General features: G+C 40.6%; 1 protein-coding gene across 2 annotated transcripts in view; it reads right to left on the bottom strand.

Annotated features, from left to right (window-relative positions):
* Positions 1-1,049: 1,049 nt before the first annotated feature.
* Positions 1,050-25,480, bottom strand: part of Dgki (diacylglycerol kinase iota) — a 428,083-nt gene continuing 403,652 nt past the window's right edge. For both annotated transcript variants that reach the window (XM_047561379.1, XM_047561380.1), the window contains 4 exons: positions 25,056-25,176; positions 16,665-16,701; positions 14,920-15,019; positions 1,050-10,847 (listed from right to left, as the gene is read on the bottom strand). In XM_047561379.1, the coding sequence (XP_047417335.1) occupies positions 10,731-10,847; positions 14,920-15,019; positions 16,665-16,701; positions 25,056-25,176 (375 nt within the window). In that variant the 3' untranslated portion in view covers positions 1,050-10,730. The remainder of the gene's footprint in view (positions 10,848-14,919; positions 15,020-16,664; positions 16,702-25,055; positions 25,177-25,480) is intronic.

The following is a 25,480-nucleotide window of genomic DNA, read 5'->3' as shown; positions in this document are numbered from 1 at the left end:
AGTTTTATGATAACTTAAGCAGGATCAGAACAACTTTAAGCCTATGGTTAATTATCCCTTATAAGTGAGTCAAGACCCACCTGAGTGTTCACTACCTTATGAATTACGAGTTTTACAGCCAGCTGGTGACAACAGGCAATATTACCAAGCGTGTGAGCTCTGGGCACTTTTCCCTTTAAGCCTTTCTTTACCCAGCCTCAGGCATTTTCCTCACATGCTTACTCTGCTCAGCCCTCTACTGAACGATTAAGGAAAAGTCTCCGCAGATCTGTGGGGTTATTTCTCTGTGTAATCTCCTTTCTGACACTCTTCGTCATGAGTTTTGGCTGCTTTGATTTCCCAAACTCTTTGTTCTCTCCCTATTCAGGAAATCTTCCTCTTTCTGCCTGAATTAACCCTTCCTGAATCACTTCTGGGAAGTTCTCTGAAATCTGTAAAATGGGGTAATTATAGGGTTTATCTTATTTGAGTCTCATCTCTCAGGAATCAGTGCCTCTTTTTGCCTGAGGCTTAGTATCTTGTCATTCTTTTATAATTTGTTGTTGTTGTTGTTGTTGAGGTAGGAGAGTAGATCTGGCCTTAGTCCATTTTGGAAGTAGTTTTTCATTTTCTAAAATATTTCTGCCCCATTAGGCACCTGTTCATCTTTGTCTACCTACAATTCAGCACTTTGCTTACCTCCTAAGAAAATCTAACTAAACTATGGTTAAGAATAGCATTCATATCTACTCCATCTAACAGACAGAAACAGTAGAAAAGAAACAGATTAATATATTTCATTTTTATTCTGTACATTTCCACACAATTCACAATACAGAAAAAGTGTCCAAAAAGTAACCGTAACTAGTTAATTTCTTTTTCAGAGATTATTTCAGTCTCCCAAATTAATTCCATTGAAAATCTCTGTAGAGCAACACAGTGATCAAGTTTCTTTATATAAATAGGAAATGCAAGAAAATTAGGGAAAAATATTTTATGACTTTGTTACAAAAAACTCCATTCTTCCCTTTCCCCTCCCTCCCTCCCCACCCACCTTCCCTCCACTTCATGTTGTCTGGATCCCACTTTACCTGGAAATAAAACTTCCTCTTTCTATTGCCACAGCTGCTACATTATGGGGATTCCACCTGCCAGCTGGCAGCTTTGCAAAAAGCTCTGGGATGCGATAGGACAGAATCAGAAACCACGAAAGAGCCCTTTAAAATATGACTGCAACTCTTCCTACAGATGTAGCCTTTGCGAGTGGCCTACCCAATAGCCTATGGTACTCTGAAAGTGCAGGAACTATATCTTCCACTCAGAAATCTAATTAAATCAAATATTCATTCTATGGAACTAAGATTGTCCCGTGGACCTTAATTCCTGACAGGCATGGTTTCCCTCCCTTTCAATCAGCTGAGTCCACGTAATATTCAGATTCATGGTTGTCCAATTAATCACTAGCAATTTTTTTAAAGAGCCAAGTCAGCATTTATGGAGACTGACAAGGACCCCCCTCACTTTTCAAAGATGTGCTTTGCGGAATATCCTATTGCATTAGAATACCTTGTCTATAAAAGTTCTAAGTGTCATTCCCTAGGACAGCAAGAGCCTACTTCACCCAACCCACCATCAGAATGCCAGCAAGCATCAAAATTCTTGTTGCATTGGAAATTATGCATGCATGTGATGAGCACCCCAATCCAACAAATGGAGTGGTGGAGAGGGTGGCAGATGAAAATGTTATTGTTAATAAAACAGAAAAGGTCAAGAACTAGGTGAATTCGCTATATAAGCTACAGTAACTATCAAGGCTGAAACGTATCTTAAAAATAAAGGTTAACAACATATTTGTGAGAATTAACTATAAATTTGAAACAAAAAAAATGGAGTAAACAGACTGACTTAGGGCTACCATCTGTGTGTGCTTTAAATTTATTTTTATAAATAAAGTCATTTGTAAGTATCTCTTATGTCTATCGTTTTTAAGAAGTTATATTTAAACCCCAAAATAACAAAGTCACAATCTCTGAATTTTTAACAAGTAAATATATTTAGATTTATGGAAACACTCACTCAATTGTCCATATTTTTCTCAAATTTTGTTGTGGACCAATACAAGTCTACAGATGGTTCTAAGTTCCTGTGATCATTTGGGGCGATGCTCAACAAAGAACCCAACCCTTTGTAACCTCTTTAAAAGTTCCTACATTACCTGATCTGTTTCGCCTATATTCCACACAAAAACTAATTCTTCTAAGTCGCATAAATTGAAACACTTCCAACTGTACTCCCTGAAGTCACCCTACACAGTTTTAACTGTTTTCTATATTTTTTGAGTTTGATCGTCACAGGCATCTGTTTTGCTAAGGGTGTATATCATTTTTGAGTTGTCACAAGAATCCCTGTTAACAGGCAGGTCTTATTGTTGTACTACTCTTGAGAATTGTTTTTCTTTCTCTTGCAACTCTGTTTTTCCTTTTCCTTCCCAAGTCAGGGGCACAGAGTGGGGCAAGAGAGAAAGGGGAGTGAAGTGAAAGGAGTTCTCTGAGCAGGACTCTGTGTGTGGGACCCCATTTCTTAAATCATCTTGAGTGAACTCTTTCTACTGCTTGAAATCTGGGGATTCAGTCCTTACCATCATGGAAGTGAGGGAAGATGAGGGATTAAAACTGTAATCCCCTTAAATAGAACATTATAGAAACATTAGCCTAGTGATATGAGGTTCAGTCTTACTTAATAATAAAAAGTCATAGAAAACGCCTCCCTGCCTCTTTATTACCAGAAAATATACAAATCCTTAGTCCCTTCTCCAAGTCCCAATCCCAACTCTACACATCAAACAAATGGGCAGTAAGTAGAAAAAGGAACACTAAATCTCTTATTTTCAGTAGAAACATCTTTTTCAGATTTGGGGATAAGGAAGCAATTGGCAAATATGCATGTGTGCATGTCTGTGTGTGTGTGTGTGTGTGTGTGTGTATGTGTGTGTGTGTGTGTTGTGTACAAGCAAACCAAATTTTTAGGGAAATACATGCTTCCAAAGGCTTTTGGATATATTCTCGATGACTGACATTTTTATAAAAATGCTTTCATGGCCATCTATTTGGCAGTTACCTGGGAGCGAATGAACTCTAACTGAGGTCTACTCCAGTCTAAAGTCATAGAGATCAAAATGTGGGAAATACTGTAGGTTTTTTAGTCCAAGGTCCCTCATAGATATGAATATACTTTTACATGATCCCTGAGTTGGTTATTCAATCTTCACTTAGATACTAGAAGAAACCGTAGCAGTGTTCAACTGTTTTTAGAAAGCCAATTTGGGGCTGGGCAAGTAGTTCAGAGGTAGAGTGCTTGCCTACCACATGCGAGGCCCTGGGTTCCCTCTCCTGCACTGCAAAAAGATAAAAAATAAAAATAAAAAAGGAAAAAGCCCAACTTATTTTCCTGTGTGTGATGTTTAGGAATAAAAAAAATCCTTACATAATAAAGTCACCTTCTTTTCACGTCCATTCTTGTTCTATTGTGTCCTGTTTCATTCTAAAATTGCCCTACTGAACCTGATCTCACAGTATTCTTTAACCTGTCTCCTCCAAACATTCTTATTCCTTATTTTGTCTTCTTTCCAGGTCTAACATCCTTGTACATATTCACCAGCCAATCCATAGGTGATCCTGGTAAAATATGAAAGTCAGAATTGCAAAATATTATCTGCTTCTTCCAGTTCAAGTACAGCATCATTTCCTGTAGGTGTCTCAGATCTCTATGTATGTGACCACATGTGTGATGAACTTTGTGTGCCCACCCATGAACAGAGCAATAGCATCGTGATTGATGGGGCCACTCTTGACACTCTTTGGTACAGAAATCTGAGAGAGCTTCATTCCAATATCCTTCTCCAAGGAGGGAAAATAGTATTCATGTTTTTTAAACACTGAGAATCAGAAATAAAGTAGAGGAGTCATAAACCTTCAGTGTTAACTTATTCTCATGAAATCCACCATGCCATCCATTCGACCTGCTTTTTTCTTGAAATATGTGCAAGCTGGCAAGCCTCTCTCTGATAACAAAAGTTCTTGAATTTTTTGTTTCACATTCTCCCTTGGTTCTAACCAACTTCTGCCATGGGATCTTAGGTAGGAATTTCTTTCATGGAGGAACACTTTTAGTATGGAAATCTGAACAAGCAATGTAAAATATCATTGAAGGCAATGGTGGAGAATTGTCGACTTGGAAAGCCTCTCTTATAGGCAGGTGAATCTGAAATTTCTAAAGACCTCAGGTCTGGCTGCAGTTCTCACTTGCTAAATGATGTTATGTGAGTTGAATTCACTGCTTCAAGATTCAGCTTATTCATCTAGAATGTATTATCTGCATTATCCATCTCCTGGGGTTGTATGGAAGCTCAAAAGTGCCAAAAACAAACAAACAAAAAAAACATTAAAATGCCAAACCACTATTTTTTTAAACATTATGAAAATCATTATTAAGAAATAGTATAGACTTGATATTCAACTATTGTATTAAAAGCTATATATGTGTTTCACTAAAGAGTTGAGAAAGAAGATAGTCTCAGTAGAGCCTCTACCAGAAGCTTCCATTTCAGATGCCATTTGGCTCTAAAGGTTGAAACTTTTGAAGTTGAGAGAAAACCTAGATTACTACTTTCTTTCTTCTGTAGTTGGTTTCTTCCTTATAATCACCGTGCTGGTAGTAGAAGCCAAGCATTTTCCATGACTGCCTCTCATGTACATTTACTTTGCTCCCAAATATCTTGTAGGCAGAATTTTCTTCTGTGGTTATATAAAATTACTCTAAACTTAAGAATATCAAATCACAGTGCATTTTTTTATATTGAATGAACAGTAAGATGGATTTCTAATAGAATTTTACTTGAGAATGCCTAAGAATATGTCAAAATCCATAATGCTTCCAGAAGTATTTTGAATGAAGTTAGACCTCTTAGTATGTTTTCTTTTTGCTAGCTCTTAAATTCATGCTTAGTGGTTAGAAAACTTTTAAATGATAACTAAAAGGCTGTTTCCCCCAATATTTTAAAGCTTCTCATGTAGAAAGTAGTGCTTTAAAGATTAAAAATCAAGATGTTCATGAAATTTTAAAATGAAATCCTGCCATTCAACAAAGACATCTTAAAAAAATCTTCACAGAAAATTACAGAATCTAAATCCAGGCCCCTCAGATCCTATATCCCTAATCAGAACAATCTTAAAGATGGTCAAGTTCTTTCTGTTTAAATTCTCCCAGGGGCTGAAAGTTTAGAACTCTGTAAGGATGCCCAGTGCATTATTTGGAAATTTATAGCTCAGTTTCTTTATATTTAATCAAGATCCATTGCAAGCTCTGCTTGTTATTCCAAGTTTTGCCCTTAAGAGCTGGGATAAATGAGTTTCAGCCCTTATTTCAGTAGAGTTCCTAAGTTTCATGTAAAGTCTTAGTTTCAAACACATTTTTAAAAACATTTTAAGACTCTGAGAAAATGGAAATGCAAAATATCATTTCTTTCCTAGTTAATTTTCTTTTTATAGGCCTAAAACACTGCTGACCAATACAAATACAGCTTAGCCCTGAACTTTCAGAACTTGGTAGGGGGCCCTGGGGCTCTCCCCTCACAGAACTTTTCCCATTGGAATTTATCTCTCCTCCTTGACTGCCAGCTTCAAGAAATCAAGAGTTTGTCCCTTGCATTCATTGTTATGTCTTTAGTTTGGTGCCTGCATCAGTGACAAACATTTTTCAAATAATTGATTAAATATGTGCAAGTGTGATTGATTCATGAACATATGATTGCATGCATAAGGATTGAGTGAATATACAAATAGACAGGGAATCTATTCGTCATGGGGACATCTTCCTATATTCAAGTTTCTACTTTAAAATAATTGATTGAATGCCTTAAGGATTATTCTTTCTTTTTGGGACCAAAAAGAATCTCATATACTGGGAGAATAAGCTGTCCGAGGCACTACTTCCTGCTAATTCTTTTTTAGGTTTCCCCTTAAACTGTGAAAGACAGCCTAAAATCCACCGATGGTCATCAGAGGTACAACACATGTATGATCCATGTGCCAAGGGGACATGCTGTCTACACCATTGTGTGTGGAAGCAGCAGCCACGATTGTGAGCTCTCACAGGACCAAGACAGAAATTTGCTGGACCTCATGGATGACATCTCACTAGCAGGCCTGTTGCAGTTCTATTGGATGACAAGGTCAGTGGACACACACTTGTACTTTGGGCAACATGGATACTTGCTCCAGAGGGAAATTTTATTTAGAACCACTCTGATCATAACGTCTGTGGAAGATTTTGGCAGTTGTGTGACAAAATTATTGTTGGAGTTGAGAAGCACTGAGGATTCACAGGCTATTCTCCTGAGATGTGGGTAGAGGCTTTTATATTAAATAAACATTAAACAGTAATTGAGAACTCATTTAAGAGAGGCTATTCTATTTTTTCCTAAAATGAACATAATTTAGTAAAGTAGAGCAATTAGTAGTTTTATTTGATGGTTATGATGAGCCATTTTAACACAAATTATTTTATTTTTAAGTAGCATAATCAAATAAAATATCATGCTGTTCTTGGTGATTTCATTAGCTGCTCCTACTGGAAGACAAGTTGGTCAGAATCCAGACCATATCTGAGTTACTACCCTTTCCTGCCAGTAGCTTGCCCTAATCAAACATCATTAGGCAATCTAAGAAGAGTTAGTCTTGTAAACTCAGCCTTAAAAAGTGGTGTGTGCAAGAGAAGAAAGAACTCTTCTTTCTCTATTTGAGACCTTAAAATAGCACACACCAGCCCCAGGGCTGAAGCAGGTTCTGTGTTTTGTGGACATCAACATAAATAATTATCAGATGCTTGGTCATGGATTTTATGACACAGCCAATAGCAAATGTCACATATAACTATAGTGATGTGGTGACAGAACTAAGCTCAGTAATGATGGAAACAAAAAATAAATGAAAATTCTGTTACCTTACTCTCTTTGCCTGTTGGTGTTAACTGTACATATAAGGATGACTGATGTGCTTTTCCACTGTTTTCTATTTTTAAACCTATGCAATACATGTATGTGCATGGTACACAGGCACATCTATGTATCCAAACAGACTTCTGTATTTGTGTGTGAATGTGTGTGTGCATACATGAGTGTGTGAGCAGGGTGTTTCTGATGTAACATACAAGCAACTGTGTTCATCAATGTGAACAGTGCTTCTCTCTGGGGACTGAGACCGGACACCAGAACAGAGGGATACCTTGACATGACATGGGATACCCTTCTGGGGTATTACGACTTGTTTCAAACAGCATGTGCTACTCTCATAAATAAAAAGAAATCTAAATACTGTTAATAAAATCAGTTTGTCACAAAATGAAAACTGTTGCCCCACATTTTCTAAGACATGAATATCATGGGGATTCTAGCAATTAAATTTCAGAAATCCTTTAGGCAAGGGACCATTACCAGGTCCACATGAAAAGGAACTACACGGTGAGTATCTCTGACACCCACGGATCTGCAGCAATTATGAAAAGATATGCAGCAATGGGGCTCAGAGGCTGTCCACCAGTCAGGAACAACCTCACAGCTGGGCACTTACCAGCTAAATTCCATCTCAGAACTTGCACAGGTTTTCGGCCATCGCCTCTGTTGAGGTAACCAGAAATCTCAAAGCAAAATTCCCAGTTATGGTGCTTATTCCCTTGTTGGTTCAGCAATTCTGTTCTTTATCAAGTCCTCGAATGTGACAAAGCCCAGCTTGATTGTGCTGTATTCCATTAATAGCATAATATGGAAATGTGAAGTTCCAAAAATGACTACCTTTATGGTTCAGAATGTTGTCTTTAAGTAATTCTCCATTTTCTATCTCTCTACCAGCCTAATCTGGAAGTGGAATCACAGAGTGGACAGTGCCACCCATGAAGAGTTAAACACAGTAATGCCAGCTAGCTAGGCGGCCACTCCTTGCAGAACTGTCCCGCAGGCTTTATAATAGCATTTTTATAGGTACAGATTTATAGGTCCAAGTTATGTGGGTCTTCAGACCAGGACCAGACCACTGGCTGGGTTCATGGCCCACTAAAGGGGATACAAAATACCTAAGCTGAGATGGAAATTCATGGACCATATGGCTTTAGCTCTTTCTAAAGCCCAAACTTTCACACACAGCAATCAATTAAAAAAAAAAATGCCACAGGAGGTAGATTCAATGTTGAAGCCACTAAATATGTTCTGCTCCCCCTTTTTTTTAAATCCCAAATCCTGGAGGTGTTTGCTTTTTCAAAGAGATAGCTCACATATTGCTCCCCATCAATACTGCAGGACTCTAATGCCTTTTTTTTTTTTTTTTTCCTGAACAGTTTCCAGATGCACCAGGACCCTTACAGAAGTCAGTACTTCATCAGTCTTCATACCAGGGGTTTATTTGTGTCTTCCATTGGAACTATTTGAATTGGCCCATAGCCACCTGTACCCTAAATTTTCTCTGGGATGCTTTAAAGCACTCACAGAGAAATCTGAGATGGTAGCTGATGAAAACGGAGTTCTTCATCCCAATAGTGGCAGCTGGGTAACTGCCTGCCTGGCCAAATGTCTGGCTCAATCCAGGGAATGGAAGGCACCATTCAAAGCCAGATACCAGTCTGTTTTAAGGATTATATTATATTTCTGTCATCACAATGTTTCCTTGACAGTCCCACCAACTGAAACACTCCCTGCAGAAGCTCAGTAATTAAACTCTCCTGGAGCATATATTTTTCCCTCAGCTTCTGGAAACAATCTACAGCAGCCCCTCCTTCCCTCACTGTAAGATCCAAGAGAGAGCTCCAGGTCTGAGGCTGATAGATGGAAACAGATTACTCATAGCCAACCCATTCTCCCACAGCTGGAAGTGATGCCAAAATTTGGTTTCGAAGTGACTGAGGAGAAACTGTGCTCAATAAAATTCCCGTCCACCGAAAGACAGTTCTGACCTAATACAGTATATATTATATCCACACTTTCAAAATGATGATACGTGACCAAGATGTGATTCAAACAAACAGCATGTCGCCACTGGTCCTTTACATTAAACGCAGAGAAATGATCATTAATGGTCACAAGCAGAAACACTACGGGACCATTTGCTGTGTCCAGAAGCAAAATGGAGGAAGCTCAGGAGATACCAGATTTAGCCAGAAGTGAAACCTTGAACACCTGCTTTTATTTTTGACTTACACCCAAGTCAAGTAGACATTTGGACAGAATGTTAGAAGACTTTTTCTCCTGATATTTTAGTTATCACAGAGTCCCATCTGATCCATGGCATGAATAGATGTTGCAATTCCACTACCAGACACTTCTGGCTAGACTCCTACAGTGGTTTGCACTAAGAACTGCCTGCAGAGAAAGGAATATATTAGACTACCCCATACTTGGAAATGGGGTTCTCAGGTATGTGCTCGAGACCTGACAAGCAATAAATGAAGCATCCATCAGAAAGAGCCAGACATTCTGGAAATCTGGCAGTGGGGTATGTTAAACAAGGCCTTGTCCTTGGGTCAAGACTTCCTTGAAATCATGAAAAGGAAACCTAGAAGGAAACCTTAAATGGACCCCCTCTCCCTGCTGGATCCAAGAGTCTATAGTTATTAGCCTCTGTGCAACATTCCAATGACTGTTTTCTTGCTCGAGTGTATTATCTTGACATATGTTGCTACTTCTGCTTTTGCTGTTTTCTCTTTTTTCCCAAGCCGATTAGGTTGCTTTCTATTATCACTCAACAAAGACTAGAAGTAAACGTTGTTAGAGTGCTCCATTTCCTGTAACCACAGTTCCCACACGGTTTTCTGCCCTGCAATTTAAACAGCACTTGAAATTGAGTGGTTCTGCAAACTAGCTATGGGCCTTTGTTTAATCCTTTGCTCATCTCTACTGCAGCAAAAGGCAAAGATGGCTACACATAGGCAGTACGGAGCTGTACCAACAGCCCAAGCTGAACCGGTCCTGCGTGGCTATCGGCAACAGCCCAGCAGCCTGGGCTGACCCCTGGGTAACCTTTCTGAGGTACCTCTGAGCACAGACAGCTCCCATGCCACCTCACCAGACCTCAGAGATTAGCCCACAAGTTGATGTTATCCATGTGGCACTTTCCAGCTCCTATATGATGAAACAGGAGGGGGATGGGAAGGCATGCAAAGAGTCACTAAGTAGTCTCAGTATATTAAGTCTTGGAAATGGAAGTGGTTTTATAGTAATATTTCTGCAGAACAGCCAGAGGGTTTTTAAAAGACCTTCAGACAATCTTGAGGTCTTCAAAGACTGAATGTAAAGAGAAGAGATAGCATATTTTTTTTTAAGTTGATGGTAATTACAGTAGAATTTTGTGGGATGGGGGGAAAATGAATGCATGGGGCGAGGAGGGAGCAGTGCCTTTTATACAAACATCCTTTGAATCTGTAAAATAAATTATACAGGTGAACACAGTTCATGCTACTTGCTGGAAGCAATAAGGATCAAATTTTGTGGAAATGGCATTCCACAAATCTCCAGGTAGCCTGCCTCCTTCTCAATGGGCTATCATGTTCATCTTGGTAGCCCTTAAAAACCGGTGGCATGGTCTCAGATAGATACTTGCAGGAGAGAGACAGATACGTGGATTCCATCAGCTTCTTCCAAGGGAGCTGCCGACTGCCAGGAGGGCACAGGTGATTTGCTTACTCACATTCTCTTGGCCCACCGACCAGGGTCAAACAGCAGTTTCCAGGTCCTCATGGCCAATGATCTTATAGTTCTGGCGGCTTTCTAGGTAAGCAGCCAAATCTGGGTCCCCGGCCTGCTGTGCTCTGTCTTGAGGTGTTTTACCCTAGAGGTAGCAGTGAGAAGGAGAGAGACACAAACAAAGGAGTGAGATAAAATGCACATGTTATCACAGAAACAGAGCTCCCTGCCGGTTACTCACTAACCAGGATTGTTCCATGTGTGAAGTGTTAAGAGTTTACAAGACACTTTCAAATCTATTATCTTTTATCATAAGCATTATATCCAACATGTGAGATTGGCAAATTAACGAGTTTATCACTTTTGAGAGGTTACATCTGGAAAAACAGAAGTCTGCAGAGCTTCACCAGGTATGCAGGAAGAAACAGAGAGGGTGGCACAGAGACCTTAGGAACACAGATCCTTTTTAGAAGGGGAGAGAGAAAACACTCCATAAAAAAAACAAACAACAAAAAACAACAGGAAGCAGGCACTCTTATTTCTAGTTTGGATCCTATTATACTAAACTCTAGGAACTGACAAGCAGAAACTGAGAGGAAGGGCTTGTCATAAATGATCTGAAAGGTTTTCTTTGCTGGTTTCAAAGTCTTCAGTTAAGTTATCCCCAATTTATAATTAACTACCCAAATTGCTCCCAAAATAAATTAATTTCTGAATAAAAAGTGAGGGATATTGATTATGGAAATCTTAGAAAAGTAAAAAAGCACAAATAATAAAATAAAAATCACCAATCATTTCCACTAAAATAGGAAAACCACTGAAAATCTTCCATTAGCCAATTTTTATCATTTTCTATACCTCTATACATAATTATTTTTTAAAAAATAGAACCATACTTTGCTTACACGCTGTTATATAACATATTTCACTTAATAATACATCAAGATTTTATGTAATTATATCTTCTACAATATTTTAAATCATATAATTTCTTATAGCCTACTATAATGCTTTCTGTACATATGTATACATACACACAAACATTTGCATTTATGTCTGAATTTTATTTTATACCAGGGATTGAACCCGGGGGCATTTAATCACTGAGCCACATTCCCAGCCCTTTAAACATGTATTTTATTTAGAGAAAAGGTCTTGCTCAGTTGCTTAGGGCCTTACTAAGCTCTGAGGCTGGCTTTGAACTCAAGATCCTCCTGCCTTAACCTCCCAAGCCGCTGGGATTACAGTTGTACACCACTGCATCCAGTTGTTTGATATTTTTTAAATTAGACAAGTCTTTAGTAAAGGGAGGTAGCATGTCCATTCTTTTGAGTGCCCACTTAATATCCATTGAGGCTTCCTAAACTTCTGTTCAATGATAATTGTTTTACATATTTAAAAAGTTATATCAAGTTCTAAAGAAAAGGAAAAATTATGATCATTATACCAAAGAAATTGTTCCAAGTACAAGTGCACATGACTTCAAAACAATTATTTAAGGCTGGGCGTGGTGATGCATGCCTGTAATCCCAGTGGCTTGGGAGGCTAAGGCAGGGGGATCACAAGTTCAAAGCCAGCCTCAGCAACTTAGCCAGGAGTTACAGAGTCTTGTCTTCATCTTCATTCAGGTATCCCGTGAGTACTGTTGCCCTCATTCAACCTGCTCCAAGTAGCATATGAGGGTGTCCAGGTAGAGGATTTAAGAAAAGTAACAATGGCTCTGCTTCCTTCTAAATCTTTTCCTAACTAGTTGGAACTTAGCATTTAACCACTACCTTAAGGTTCCCATAATAATTCCTATTCTAGTTAGTGGGCCTCTGAATTGAGTTATAAGGGACTTTTTGCTAATAAGAGAAATTTCCAGGACATTACTTCTTCCTAAACACTTCTAGGAGATCAAGTTGTAATTATCATGTTCAGTGTTCTAGCATTAAGTTCTAGCATTTTCTAGCATTAAGTTACAGAATGACTAAAGATCCTTAAAAGGAAAAAAGCATAGCTGTGTTATTTAGTCTAGAACATAATGTTGAGTGAAAATTGTGATGTTATACAATATGGCATATGTAGTATTGCTTCACCCAATTTAAAAGAAATGAGAGAAAAATAGACATACCTACATGTGAAGAGAGATAACTAAAAGTTTTATTGGATTCAGGTCTGGGTTGCGGGATTCTCAGTGATTTCTGCTTTTGGGGTGTGTGTATGTGTGTGTGTGTGTGTGTGTGTTTGTGTGTGTGTGTTTTCTATAATGCTAGTTTTCTGTGTGAGAATGTTCTATATTTATAATCATAAAAATAATCATATTTGCATTTTTAAAAGCACATATATACAAGACACAAAATAGGAAGAAATCTCAAAGAACCTTGAGTCCACTTATCTGATATAGAAACTTACAAAAATAAAAAGGGCAACCTGCTCACAAGCCAGGTCTCCAGATTCCCAGTTTGTCCCTCTATCTCATGTGTCCCCTATCTTTTTTTTTTTTTTTTTTTAAATATCAGAGTTGGAAAACCAGCCTTTGTATGATAGATGTGCAGCTGCCCTCTATGCCGAGTGGCCTCAGCTAGGCCAACCCCACCCAACAGGGCCTGGTCTGCTCCTGCTGACAAGGTGTATGCTCCTCAGGTAGGTTAACCATCAAAGTCTCTGATACAAATGCCATCCGGGGAGAGTACTGTGTTGAGCAATTATCTGCCATTTGAAATAACATACCAAATTGGCTAGCCAGATGAGCCAACTGACCAGCTAGAAATGGGGACACAGCTCAAATGTGTTTGAGAGGCTTAGGGTAGAAGGGATGTATCAAGAGGGCAAGGATGCTGGTGCACAGCCAGGGAAGTGGAGGATTCCTTACAACCCAACCGGCTCAGAAAGGAAAGGGGTCTACCCAGGAGACTAAGTTATTTCACAATGCCTGCTGCAGTCTCAGCAACTTCCAGGGTCATATGTAGAGACTCATTACTTAAATAAGTCTAGGGGAGCTGAAATCATATGTCAAACTTTGAAGTTATATATGTGTCATGGCTGCAGTTATTCAAAATCCAAGTTACTCAGTGCTGGCTTAATGAAAACCTTATCTACATATTAAAATTCTCCTCTGTGACTCTATGGTTAAGTGGTTGGCCGTTCCTTGGAGTCTACTCAGGGTGCTTTAAAACTCTCAGAGCTTATAATTCCTTATAGGGTGGCTCTTCTGTATAAACAGCCCGCGCCCCCGGGCTTAGTCCAAGTTCAACTCTATTGAACCACAACTCCACCTTTACTTCATCTATGCACCCTTTCTCCTGGGTGTCCTCAGTACCTTCAAGGTACCATACACTCTAAATCCACACTTACATAATTTTTGCTGCAAAGACAGCTATCACATTTGAAGCTACACTGCCTCAGGCTTCAGGGTGAGGCAACAAACAGGTTATACAAACTGTGCCTGAAAACCAAGGTTCTTTGTTAGTTTGTTGCCACATTTCATCCTTCTGGGGCAGTGGGATGGTCTGTCACCAAATGAAAACAACCAATCTGCTAAAACGACACTAGGCTGAATGTTCGAAGAGTATGTCCAAGGGCACATTTAACTTCATTTAGGTTTCAGCTTCTGCACCTATCAATGACAGTAATTCCTACCCTAATTTCTAGATTAACTTTTAGGATATCATATAAGGAAACCAATGGACAGAAACTTCTAAAAATGAAAGATCAATGGATAACCTCAGGAAAAAAACTGTTTTCAGATTGTAACCATCTCAAAGCCAGGAAACACCCTCCAGAGAGCCAACAGCTAATCACTTTGGCATCCATGTATGGAGCCATAAAGCATAGATTTTAAACGACATCAGATTCAGGACTGAAAGTGAAATCCCCAAGGAACTTCTCAGTATCCAGGCCAATGTTTTTGAACATGGTCCTGACCCCTTTCCTGGGGCTTTGGATCTCCCCTCCCCACAATTTGCCTGCTGGAGTTCACCCAAAACCCCAAAGTCCCAAGGCCAGCACGTTCAGAGGTTTATAAAGTGTGACAGGCGAGCACACACCCTCCCTTTGTGCTTATACATTTAAAATGCACTTTCTCTAAATGAAGCACTCTATTTTTTCCTCCTTTTTCCAAAGCCCCAGGCACTTCCATAAGCACAGAAAGGATGCCTGTGCTGGAGCTCAGTCGAAGGCGACAGTGGCCATGATCCCGCCGGAGGGCGGATGTTTGCACTCGCTCATCCAGTTACCTTGGAGTCCGTCTTTCTCAGAGATGCTCCTGCGTCCACCAGAAGCTGGCACACAGCCCGGTTCCGCTGGCAGGCGGCCTTGTGCAGTGCGGTCTCACCCCTAAATCAAAGATGAAATGGGAAGCCACTCATAAAGGGGGTGGGGGTGGAGGCAGCAGGGGTGGTGGTGAGGGGACTTGTCCTACTCTTCTGTTGCTGTCCTGTGCTTCTCAGCCCCTTCCCCCAAGGGCAGCTGAGATCAGGCTGCTGGGAAATTTCTGGGAAGGTGAGCAAGGGGGTATCTAAAAATTTACTTTCTCATCAATTGACCACTGTATGTGGCTCCAGTCTTTTTTCCACACAGTATTGGTTAACAAGGCTGAGTGACTTTTTTTTTAAACTTGACTTAGCATATACTTGATGGCATTATCAAACAGACTGATTGCATGGATTTGTCTGAACACCAAGGTAATTCTCTATGCATCCGTTTGGGCACAGCATGAAAGGCATTGTATGGAAGGCACAGAGAGCCACGTGAAAGTCCCCTGCCTTTCTCTCACACCTCACAATGCCTGGTTGACCCTTCAAAAAAATAACCCTAGAAAGTCTAACTTGAAAGAACCAGATTGGCCTCCACTCTGCTCAGGCCACTTTGGGTTCTGTGTGAGTGGCAGGTGGAAGGAGAGGCAGCCCCAGAGGGCATGTGGGAGGCTCATGGAGACCTTCAGGGACCCAAGATCTCCAAGCAGGCAGCAGTCCTGAGACCAGCCTCTCAGTGTGGGAGGGGTGAGGACAGTGGACTTGTCTCCACCTGTGACAGGCAGTCTAGGGAGGAATATATTCCCATTCTGAGTTCCAGAGTAAAAAGATGCTTAGTGCCATAGAGCTTCATAAAAAATAAAAATAAAAGTAAATCAAATGCAACCCATAGAGAAGGCAAACGGGGGTTAGTGGCAGTGAAACTCACTTCAGGGCCAGTGGGACATCCCTGTGTGTGCAGCAGCTCTGCAGAGTAATGGCTGCATCCAGTAACTCACAGCTGTCTCCCGCCTCCCCACTGGTCTTCCACTCTATCCATTCCCACTTCTGCTCTCTACCTATTAGCTGCTCACCAGCTTGTTTCTCTCTGCCCCACCTTCTTTATTTCTTACTGAATTTCCTTAAAATTCTCTAGTGTTTCCCACACGACTTTGAGGGGTAGTGGTTTAGCCTTCCTTTGTTCCTGTTGGTAAGGCAGTAGGTATTTTGCTTGGCAGTGGAATAAGAAAGTTGTAAACGAACATCAGCTTTGGGACCATCCAAAGCTGATGACCACTTTAGTTACTCTGTGCTCAGTTTTCCATTGGGGGACGTGACTTGTCCCATGACAGACTGACAGAATCTGTCAGTGTCACTACGAACAACAGATGCCTTTGGGCACCAGGACTCCATTTCTCACAAACCTCAGGTGAGAAAGAATAAACATAGCAGATAAATAGAAAGGTAAATGCATTTATTTAGACTTATCAGCAGTTCAAGATGCACCAGCAGGAAAGTATCTTGTTGGAAGCTCTAAACAATGACTAGCATGTGTGCTCATGCAGTCATTATGACATATGTCATGAATTTTTAAATTCAGATTATAAATACAGTTATAAATACAGTTCTAAGTGGACTTTTAAGCAATGAAATTAAAATAATCTCATATGTCTTACAGAGTTTAGTCTTCTCCTAGGTATGTTCTGAAGAAAATAATCGAGAATATGCAATGGAAGAGTAACACTCACGTTTCACTGTCTGCCATGTCCAATAGTTCGGAAGGTCCTAGACAAGAAGAAAGCAAGATTCCCATCATAAATATGTTCCCAAACTAAATATTAACAGAGAAACTGCCGTTACAGAATCAAAAAGCCTTAGAAAGATGTATTTTCAAAGAGTCATTAGGCAATAGGAATAATAAGACCAAGAAAAAAAAAGAGAGAACTCCTCTGCTTCATGATCACCAATCTCCCAATCTAGAGCCAATAATGGACAGAATGGCTGACACGAAAGATGATATAGTCTCTGCTGCCAAGGGACTTTTGATCAAGTTGAAGAAATAAAATTAACTGGAAGAGAAGAGCTAAGAATTGATTAAGTGGCCAACCAGAGAGACAAGGGTCAATGAGTTGGGCTGTAAGGACTGTTTCTCATTCTCCAGCTACAGGATTATTGGATGGGACCTCCCACAATACAATGTGACAACTGAAAACACTGTACACATCATTTGGTCCAATGTCCGTATATTAGAAAAAGGGTAAAGTTTTACTCTGTGTAAAACTTCCCTCTTAAGACCTGGAAAAAATGTTATGATACCTATAAATGATTATAGATCATCATTAGAAATTGAAATAAACAATGAGTTTGCCTTTTCTTGGTGCTTTGTTTACTAATTCACATATCCAATCTGAAAACACTGCTTGGAATGTCCCTGTTCTGCCTTCCGACCACTGCTTCCTTCCCTCAAATCCCTTATCCTTCAATCTGGAGTCCCTTTTCCTACACAAAGTCCCCTCTGACCTCACTGCACAAATTGCATTAAAGACCCCGCCTCCATGACCCCTCATTTCATGTGTGACCCTGTGCCTCAACTTGAGTTGGGTAGTACGATTTATCATCTAACCTGGGACCGTCCAAGGCAAGTGGGGATATGCCACGGCATTATTAAGCACGAGGTTTGATCAAGCATTCTAAAATCACCTACTCACTTGTCTCTCATCCTACACTCCAGTAAACCTCTGGAAGATTTGGCCTGTGCTTTTTCCACCACTGTGTCCTTCTTGGTGCCAGGCTAATGCTTAAATATTTGGCTGAATGAACAAATGTGGCAGAGAGTACCAAATACAATTTTAGGTATTGTGCATGTTATTTGTCTTTGTATTGGTGGGGATCAGTATTATTAAAAATCAAAAATTGAGGGAAGAGATTCTAAGTTTCTAACCATAAATGCTATTCACCAAAGAAATGACTGCAATGTCATCGAATTTTCACAATCCTGTTCATCCAGGAGCTAAATCCTCTTTATCTCCTTGCTTTCACTTCTGTCCACTGGGATCAGGTGAATCTTTTTTTTTTCTCTCTTTTTTCTTTCAGCAACACTAGGGATGGTGTGCAGAGCCTCGGGCATGCTAGCTAGGCAAGCCCTCTACTGCTGAGCCACATCCCCAGTCTCCTCCTGATTTCTCTTTCTCTCTCTCTCCTTTCCTCCCTCCTCTTTTTCTTTTATTCTAATTGATAAATAGGCTTCCTAACAGGTCTCTGCCTGGAATGTAATTACATGAAGAAACTGTTATTTAAAAAAACTAAAATGGGAGGCTGGGGTTATGGCTCAGTGATACAGCACTTGCCTAGCACCTCTGAGGCACTGGGTTCAATCCTCAGCACCATATAAAACCAAAATAAATAAATGAAGGTATTGTGTCTAATTTTTAAAAATGGTCTTTATCACCTGGATTTCCAAGTTTCCATCCATTATCTACTGTTCATTCCCAAGTGAGATGAAGTTTACAACCTAATCCTTCCTTCATTGGCGCTTTAAGTTTCATTTATTCACCTCAGCTGAACTCGTAAGGGCACAACTGACTATGCAAGCTCTGGGAGCTTGCTTCCCCACGCTACCTACCCAGGGCAACCTGTCCTTTTCCAACCTCATACCCAAATCCAACACATTTTTCAAAGCCCTGTCTATGACAAAGTTCTCTGAAGAGGTAATCTGTGATCTCTGAATTCCCATGATGTTTCCTTGGTTCTACCCTGTGCTATGAATTTGCTTTTCAAATGTATGCCTTACCTCTTAAATTATTATAAATCTCTTGAGTATCAAAATGATTTTATTGTTTGTGTATCTATCATGTACCTTATATGAATGATTCAACAAAGACCTAACTCATTTTTAAATATTTGAGAATATTATTTTTTATTGGTTCTTTTTAGTAATACGTGATGGTAGAATCCATTTTGATATAATTATACAAATATGAAATATATCTCATTCTAATTAGGATCTCAGTCTTATGGATGCACACGATGGTGGGATTCACTGTGGTGTACTTCTGTTCCTCAGTATAATGATTCAGAGGAAACAAGGATGATAATCCTTCTCCCTCCATCTCATACACACATCCAAAGCAGACTAGGGCAGAGATTAGGAGTGAGGCTCCTGGTGTTGTCCCTCTTGGTTCAAAAACTCAGTTCTAACACATACTGGATGTTGGACAAGTTCATAATGCCTTGGTTGTGACGTAGGCAAAGCTGGATTAATAGTACTCTCAAAGGTTGTTGTGAGGTTTCCTGAGTCAATATGCATAATGTGCCTATAACAGTGCCTGGCCCACCATAAGCACCACCTAAACTTTAGGCAGTGAAAACTGTCCTGTTCTCTGGTATAATATAGCTGATCACACCAATCAAAATGAGACATCAGTGCAGGAAGGTGACACAGAAGGGCCACTTCACTCCCACTTGCATTTGAAGCCCCTCTTTGACATAAGCTGTATGTCAGAGAATCAAGCACTCCAGGTCTTTTCAGTTGCTGACAGGTCACCCTCAACAGGATCAGCAGCGAGAAGGCTCACTGGCCTCATAGTCCTTCTGAAGGGCCCCAGACACCTTCAGCAAACCTTTAAATCCAATCATTGTTAAAGGAATTCCAGGAACACGAACAGCCTGTTCTCACCAGTAGTTGTGCCCCCATCATTACTGCTAATTGTACCCCTACTGAGGCAGCAGAGGCCTCTTGCACTTTCTTCTCTATTCAGTCCTGTCAATCAATGCTCTCAGAGCTGCATCTCCACAATGGGTCCAGGGACCTCCAGGGTCCAAGCTTCTCTGCATGGGAGGGAACGTGAAATATTTTAATTCATTAACAGCAGTGGTTTGACAATCTGATGGTGGGAATAAGGAAAAGAAAGGATATTGTGCCTCACAATATCTGACCAAAATCATTAAAAGTGCCGCCAACTCAGTTATTCCAGGGTTGATTTTCCAGTTCATGCTTCTGGCATGCCTATGGCCAGAGAAGGGGTACTGACACTGAAACAGACACTTGCTCTTAATTAACATCTAAAGAAACTCCAGTTAAGGGTTTGGGGTATGACTTGGAATGACCAATTTATTTAACCCCTAAGTCCTTTCTCCTTCCATTAACCCAATCACAGAATACCAAAGCTTTTTTTTTTCTTAAGTGCTGGGGATCAAACCCAGTCCCCAGAGCCTGTGCATGATAGGCAGGTGCTCTACCATTGAGCTACAACCCCAGACCCCTGGAACATTTTGTGCGCTGGCAAGCAAATGGCCAATGAAGAAGAAGGGGAAAGTGGCAGCCAGCTCATTACAAATGGCAGTGGGGAACTGCTTTTAATAGCACAGGTACATTTTCTCATCATTTTTTGAGCCTGCTTCAAAGGCCTATGTTTGCACTGTGTTAGCAAGAAAGGGCTACACAGTAAGACACAGGAAGAGTGACTGCCGAGGTGGCATCCTGATACAGGTGTGCTATCCCTGTTGGTATGTTCTGCACTACCCTATCAGGGCCTTGCTTTTACACCAGTCTGTGCTGTTTAGTCATCTTGTGCAAGATTTGGGGCGGTCAGAGAGATGAACATAATCAACAAAGGCCACAAAATTTTTCTTGAAGAAAAAAATATATACAAAAAAATAGGCCCTAAACTAGGTACAGTGGTGTAGGCTTGTAATTCCAGTGGCTTGGGAAGCTAAGGTAGGAGGATCACAAGTGCAAAGCCAGCTTCAGCAACTTAGCAAGGCCTTAAGAAATGAGCAAGACCCTATCACAAAATAAATAAATAAATAAATAAAAAGGCCTGGGGATGTGGTTCAGTGGTTAAATATCCCTGGGTTCCATCTCCCTGGAACCAAGATAAACAAATAAATAAAATAAAATAAAATAGTACCTACAATTTTTAGAAGATTGAGTCTCACTAATTAAAAAGGACAAAAAAAAAATAAAGGAGAAAGGAGAGAAAAAGAATAAAGCCTAAATTTCTTCAATTTACACAACAAGCAATAGTTGGGTTTGGGGCTTACTTTACATATGCATAAATTCCTTTTGTGGATTCCGTGTCATCTCCCCTAAAGAAAATTTGTCAGCAGAGAACTGGCTATTGTTCCCAGAATATAAAAGGAAATTTTGGGTGTCTGCCTTCCCACTCACATTCTATCCCACAACTGATCTATACCACAAAGCAAAGGAAAATATCAAAGAAGTATGGGTATACATTTCTCGTCACTTTTTCCCTGTTCTTCCTGAACCCTGTACCTGTTGACACTGGAACCCAGCATAGCACACTTACATGCAGCCTCTGCCTCCTGGTTATTTGTCCTTATCCCATGTCTCTTGCTATCATTAGAAATCCAGAGGGCAGAGACGATATCATATATATGCATGAGTTTGGGCAAATAACCTAACCTCATGCTGCTTCCATTTTCACCCTCAGTCAAATGGACATGAGAACTCACTGGGAAGAATTGTTTAAAGAATTAAACGTGCTAATACACTTAGCATCTAGCACAATAAACCTTAATGTGATGATTGCTGTAACGTTTTTCCTCAGAAATGTCTGAGACCATTTTTTTAAATGAATGATTGACATGTTTAAATTATATTAGTTCCCAGACAATATGTTTTTTCCTCAGAGAACTATCCATAATTGAAACATGGATTCAAAGGACTGTACCATGTGGGAAATGGCCTGGAAAGTAAAGAACAATCTATTAAGGGGAAATATACATCAGTATGCAGGCGAAGTCCAGAGAACATGAAAGGAGGCAAAACTCCACAAATCTTTCATGGTGGTAAGGAGTCAAGCTTTCCTAACTGCAAGGACTCAGTCCATGGGCTCTTCCCTGGGCCGCCCTGGTCCTTGCTGGTGTGACTCTGACTCTATCGCCCATATTGCATTTGTGTTATATACGAGGTGCCTTTTGTATCATGCATTAAATTAAATTTGCTTCCCACACCAATGCATCCAAATCCCCTTTGCTATTCCTTCCACCTCCCCATGGCCTCTCTCCCTTTCTCCCTCTCTCTCAGGACTCATTTCCCATTAGTCTCCCTGACACTTCCAGCAGACCATTCCAAATCCTCCTCTGCCCGGGGACAAAGGCTGCACAGATGTGGGGAGAGCTGGCACTGGGCATGCTAACAGCACTGTCATCCCAGCCCAGCGGGAAGGTGGTCGTTTCTCTCTGGGACCAGAGGCTGAGAAAGGGGGGTTAAAAAAAAAAAAAAAGAAAAGAAAAGAAAGATTGAAGGCAGAAAAAGAGGGAAGACAAAATAACCCATTGAAATCAAAAAGGAAATGCATGAGTGAGATTTCTATCAGGAAAAACAGTGGGGGGCAATGGGGTAGGCGTGGGGAGAACAAAAAGAATTTTTCGTAGGGTGAGGATTGGAACAAAACAACACAAAAGTCTCTGGGAGGGGTAAACTAGGGGGAGGGAGTCCCAAAAATGGTAGCTGAAAGGAGTTGAAAAGCGGGAGCCACCATGGGGAATCTCAGCTGGAATCCCTGCATCCTTAGCCTCTGCCCTGTCTCTGGAATTGTTAGCTCTCTTCCTCCTTGGTTCTCTTTCAACCCTCTAAATGCCCAGATTCCAGTTTTTCATAAAGGAAAGCAGCATGCTGTATGTGTGAGAGAAGAAGGCCAAAGGAAGGGGCCTCCCGTGGCATTTTCAGAACACAACACACATCTCACTTCCAGCAGCCCTTGGCCCTTTGAAAGAGCCCTTCGAAGAGGAATAGGCTGCTGATCCTCCGGACCTGGAAGACAACCACCTCTCATGACTCTCGTCCAGCAGGTGTTTTCTTGGTCCTTACCCTAAATGCCCACTGAAGAAGCAGGCACAGCAGATGGTGAGGGACTTAGAACAGTAAGGATGCCCTGAGCCATGTATCAACCCGAGGGCCACACAGAGTGTCACCTTGAAAGGGGCCCGCTGGTTCTTCAGGACCTTTCTCAGGCCTTTGAATGGTTTTGGATTTAAAGTGTCTGAAGCTGCAGGAAAGACATGGACCAACATGGATCAAATTGTAAAAAATAAAAAAAGAATCAAGAGACTTGCTGCATTCAAGGACTAGGGGGATGTGTTCTCTTGATCTTTGGCATAGCATAGAAATTTCATTTATTTAGTTTTTTATTTATATGGATTCAAATTGATCAGACTTACCTACTGTAAACATGTTGCTTATCTTTAAATATGATGCCATAGCCTGGTAAACAACCTAAAGGGCTTCTGGAAACCCTTTAGAAAAGGTTCCTTCACTTTGGTCAGGCCAGGGTGATTCCAGAGTTGTCACCAGTACTAGGTTAGGGGAGACTATTTCAATCAGCAGAGATCCCATTAAGAAGGTGATTACAGAGCAGAGATAGGGTAAGGTTTTCATTTACTTGTTCCTGAGTTCAAAAACAGGATAATTTAGAGGGGTTTCTATAATTTAAAAGAGATGTATGGTTCTGCAAAGACAGTTTTCAACTTCAAAATGCACAGGTTACTATACACTGTATCAGCAACTAAAGATGTTATGAAAACAAATGAGCACTTAGCTCTTCCAGGACCAAGTGACTATGTCAAAATATTTCACATTCATATCCCTAAGTAAATAGAAATGAGGAGATGGATGATAAAAAATAATCGGTAATGTATACCAGAATGAAAAAAATGAATTTCAATACAGATCAATTGCAAATGAATTTTCATTATTCAGCTATAATAGTAAAGGTTAATTAAAAATGCCATCCATCAAAAATGCAGTGATTCTTGGACTGACAGTTGAAAGATTTTTTTTCAGTCAGAAGAGATCTATTTACTTCACTATCTTCAGTCTTTCTCCCAGGCATCTCCTGGCCCATTGGAGATTCGGGTGGGACAAGAAGAACAAAGGACATCCTCTGAGGCCTTGGGAACTCTTTCCTGTGAGTGAAGTTACAGAATGACTGGGAATCTTGAGTTTTTTTTTCTTTTTTCTCATGAGCATAAACACTCGACCAATTAACAAACTCTAACCAAAGCTCTAATCTGCTACTATCTACAACCTGAATTGGGGTGCAAACTGAATAGGCCCCATGCTCACTATCAGCACTCAAAGAAAGTCTTCCAGGATCTCGGTGGACCTGTCTTCAGACACAGTGAGCTTCCCCACCTTCTCCTTTCAACTAGCCTAGCCAGGCAGACCTCCCTACCCCACCGTCCATCCTCCCCTTCCCCTGCCCAGCTTCCACTTTTCCTGTTCTTTATTTCTAGAAACACTGTAAACATGAGAAACTAACGTAATGAGAGAGGCTTGATATTCATCATCTGTATTAATGCTTCTAACAGGCTTTTAGAGACAGGTGCTCTAGAGCTTGCCACATCCAGCAAATGATCCCTGTTAGGAAATGTTCTGGGAGATGAATATGGCTGGCCAGAGGACACAAGAGTACCGGGCATTTCAAAGAGAATAAAGCATGACTTGAAAAGATGAATGGGATTCAAACAGAAGAAACTGAGAAATTAGAAAGATGAAAAAATCATAGCCATAAGTCCTCAGAATGATCAACTACATATATTGATTAGGTAGCTGATCCCAATCAGTTAATTTACACACAAAAAAAAGCTTTATGAAAATAAAATACATTATGCCAGACTGCATTTGATTTTGTCCTTTATATTTTTTGGGGGGGGTGGGGCGTGTACTGGGGATTGAACCCAGGGGCGCTTAACCACTGAGCCACACCCCCAGCTCTCTTTTGTATTTTATTTAGAGATAGTGTCTCACTGAGTTGCTTAGCACCTTGCTTTTGCTGAAGCTGGCTCTGAACTTGCAATCCTCCTGCCTCAGCCTCCTGAGTCACTGGGATTACAGGAGTGCACCACCAGGTCCTACGTTTTTAAAAATTAATGAACCAAAAATAGCCTACATGGGTTTCCATATGATGATGGCTTCTATTAATTACTTGGTTAAGATGACCCATAAGTACCAGTGATCTGCAACCTGGCTGCCTCAAATAAGCTGGGAGACTCAGTTAAAATGGAACTGGCAGTCTTTCTTTCTCATTGTGAAGACAACCTGTCTGAATGTCAACCTAGAAGATGCCTCTACTTCATGGACGAACGGTCTTCGGTAAGTTCTTGTGCCTACTCACCGTGGTCCAGGATGTATTTCACAATCTCCCCGTTGCCGGTTTTGGCTGCATAGTGCAGCAGTGAACAGTGGTCTGGTCCCTGGATCAGCAGACTGCCTCCATTTTTATAACTTTCTATCAGCTGAAAGAGAGAAGTGTGGAAAGAGGTTGAGGCAGAATTCACCAGGAGAACAGCTGAGTGGTCATAAAATAAGAGTAATGAAGCAAACCACAAATGTTTCCAGCCTCAGAGGACCTAGAAAAATGTCAGAGATGAAGTGGCATTTTGGGACTGTGATATCGCTCACGTAGTTGGCTGGTGTCTCACCTGGCCCTGGTGAAGGTCTGAGGTACCGAATGGCCCAAGGAAACTGAAACATTCTTAATTGCTGTTCTCTTTTTCTCTTCTAAGTTCTAGTCTCTGTCCCACAGGAGTGAGGGGTAGA

Source organism: Sciurus carolinensis, chromosome 8 (genome assembly GCF_902686445.1).
Source record: "Sciurus carolinensis chromosome 8, mSciCar1.2, whole genome shotgun sequence".
Lineage (NCBI taxonomy): Eukaryota > Metazoa > Chordata > Mammalia > Rodentia > Sciuridae > Sciurus > Sciurus carolinensis.
The sequence above is the reverse complement of the archived record's forward strand: the minus strand, read 5'-3'. Positions and strand labels throughout refer to the sequence as shown.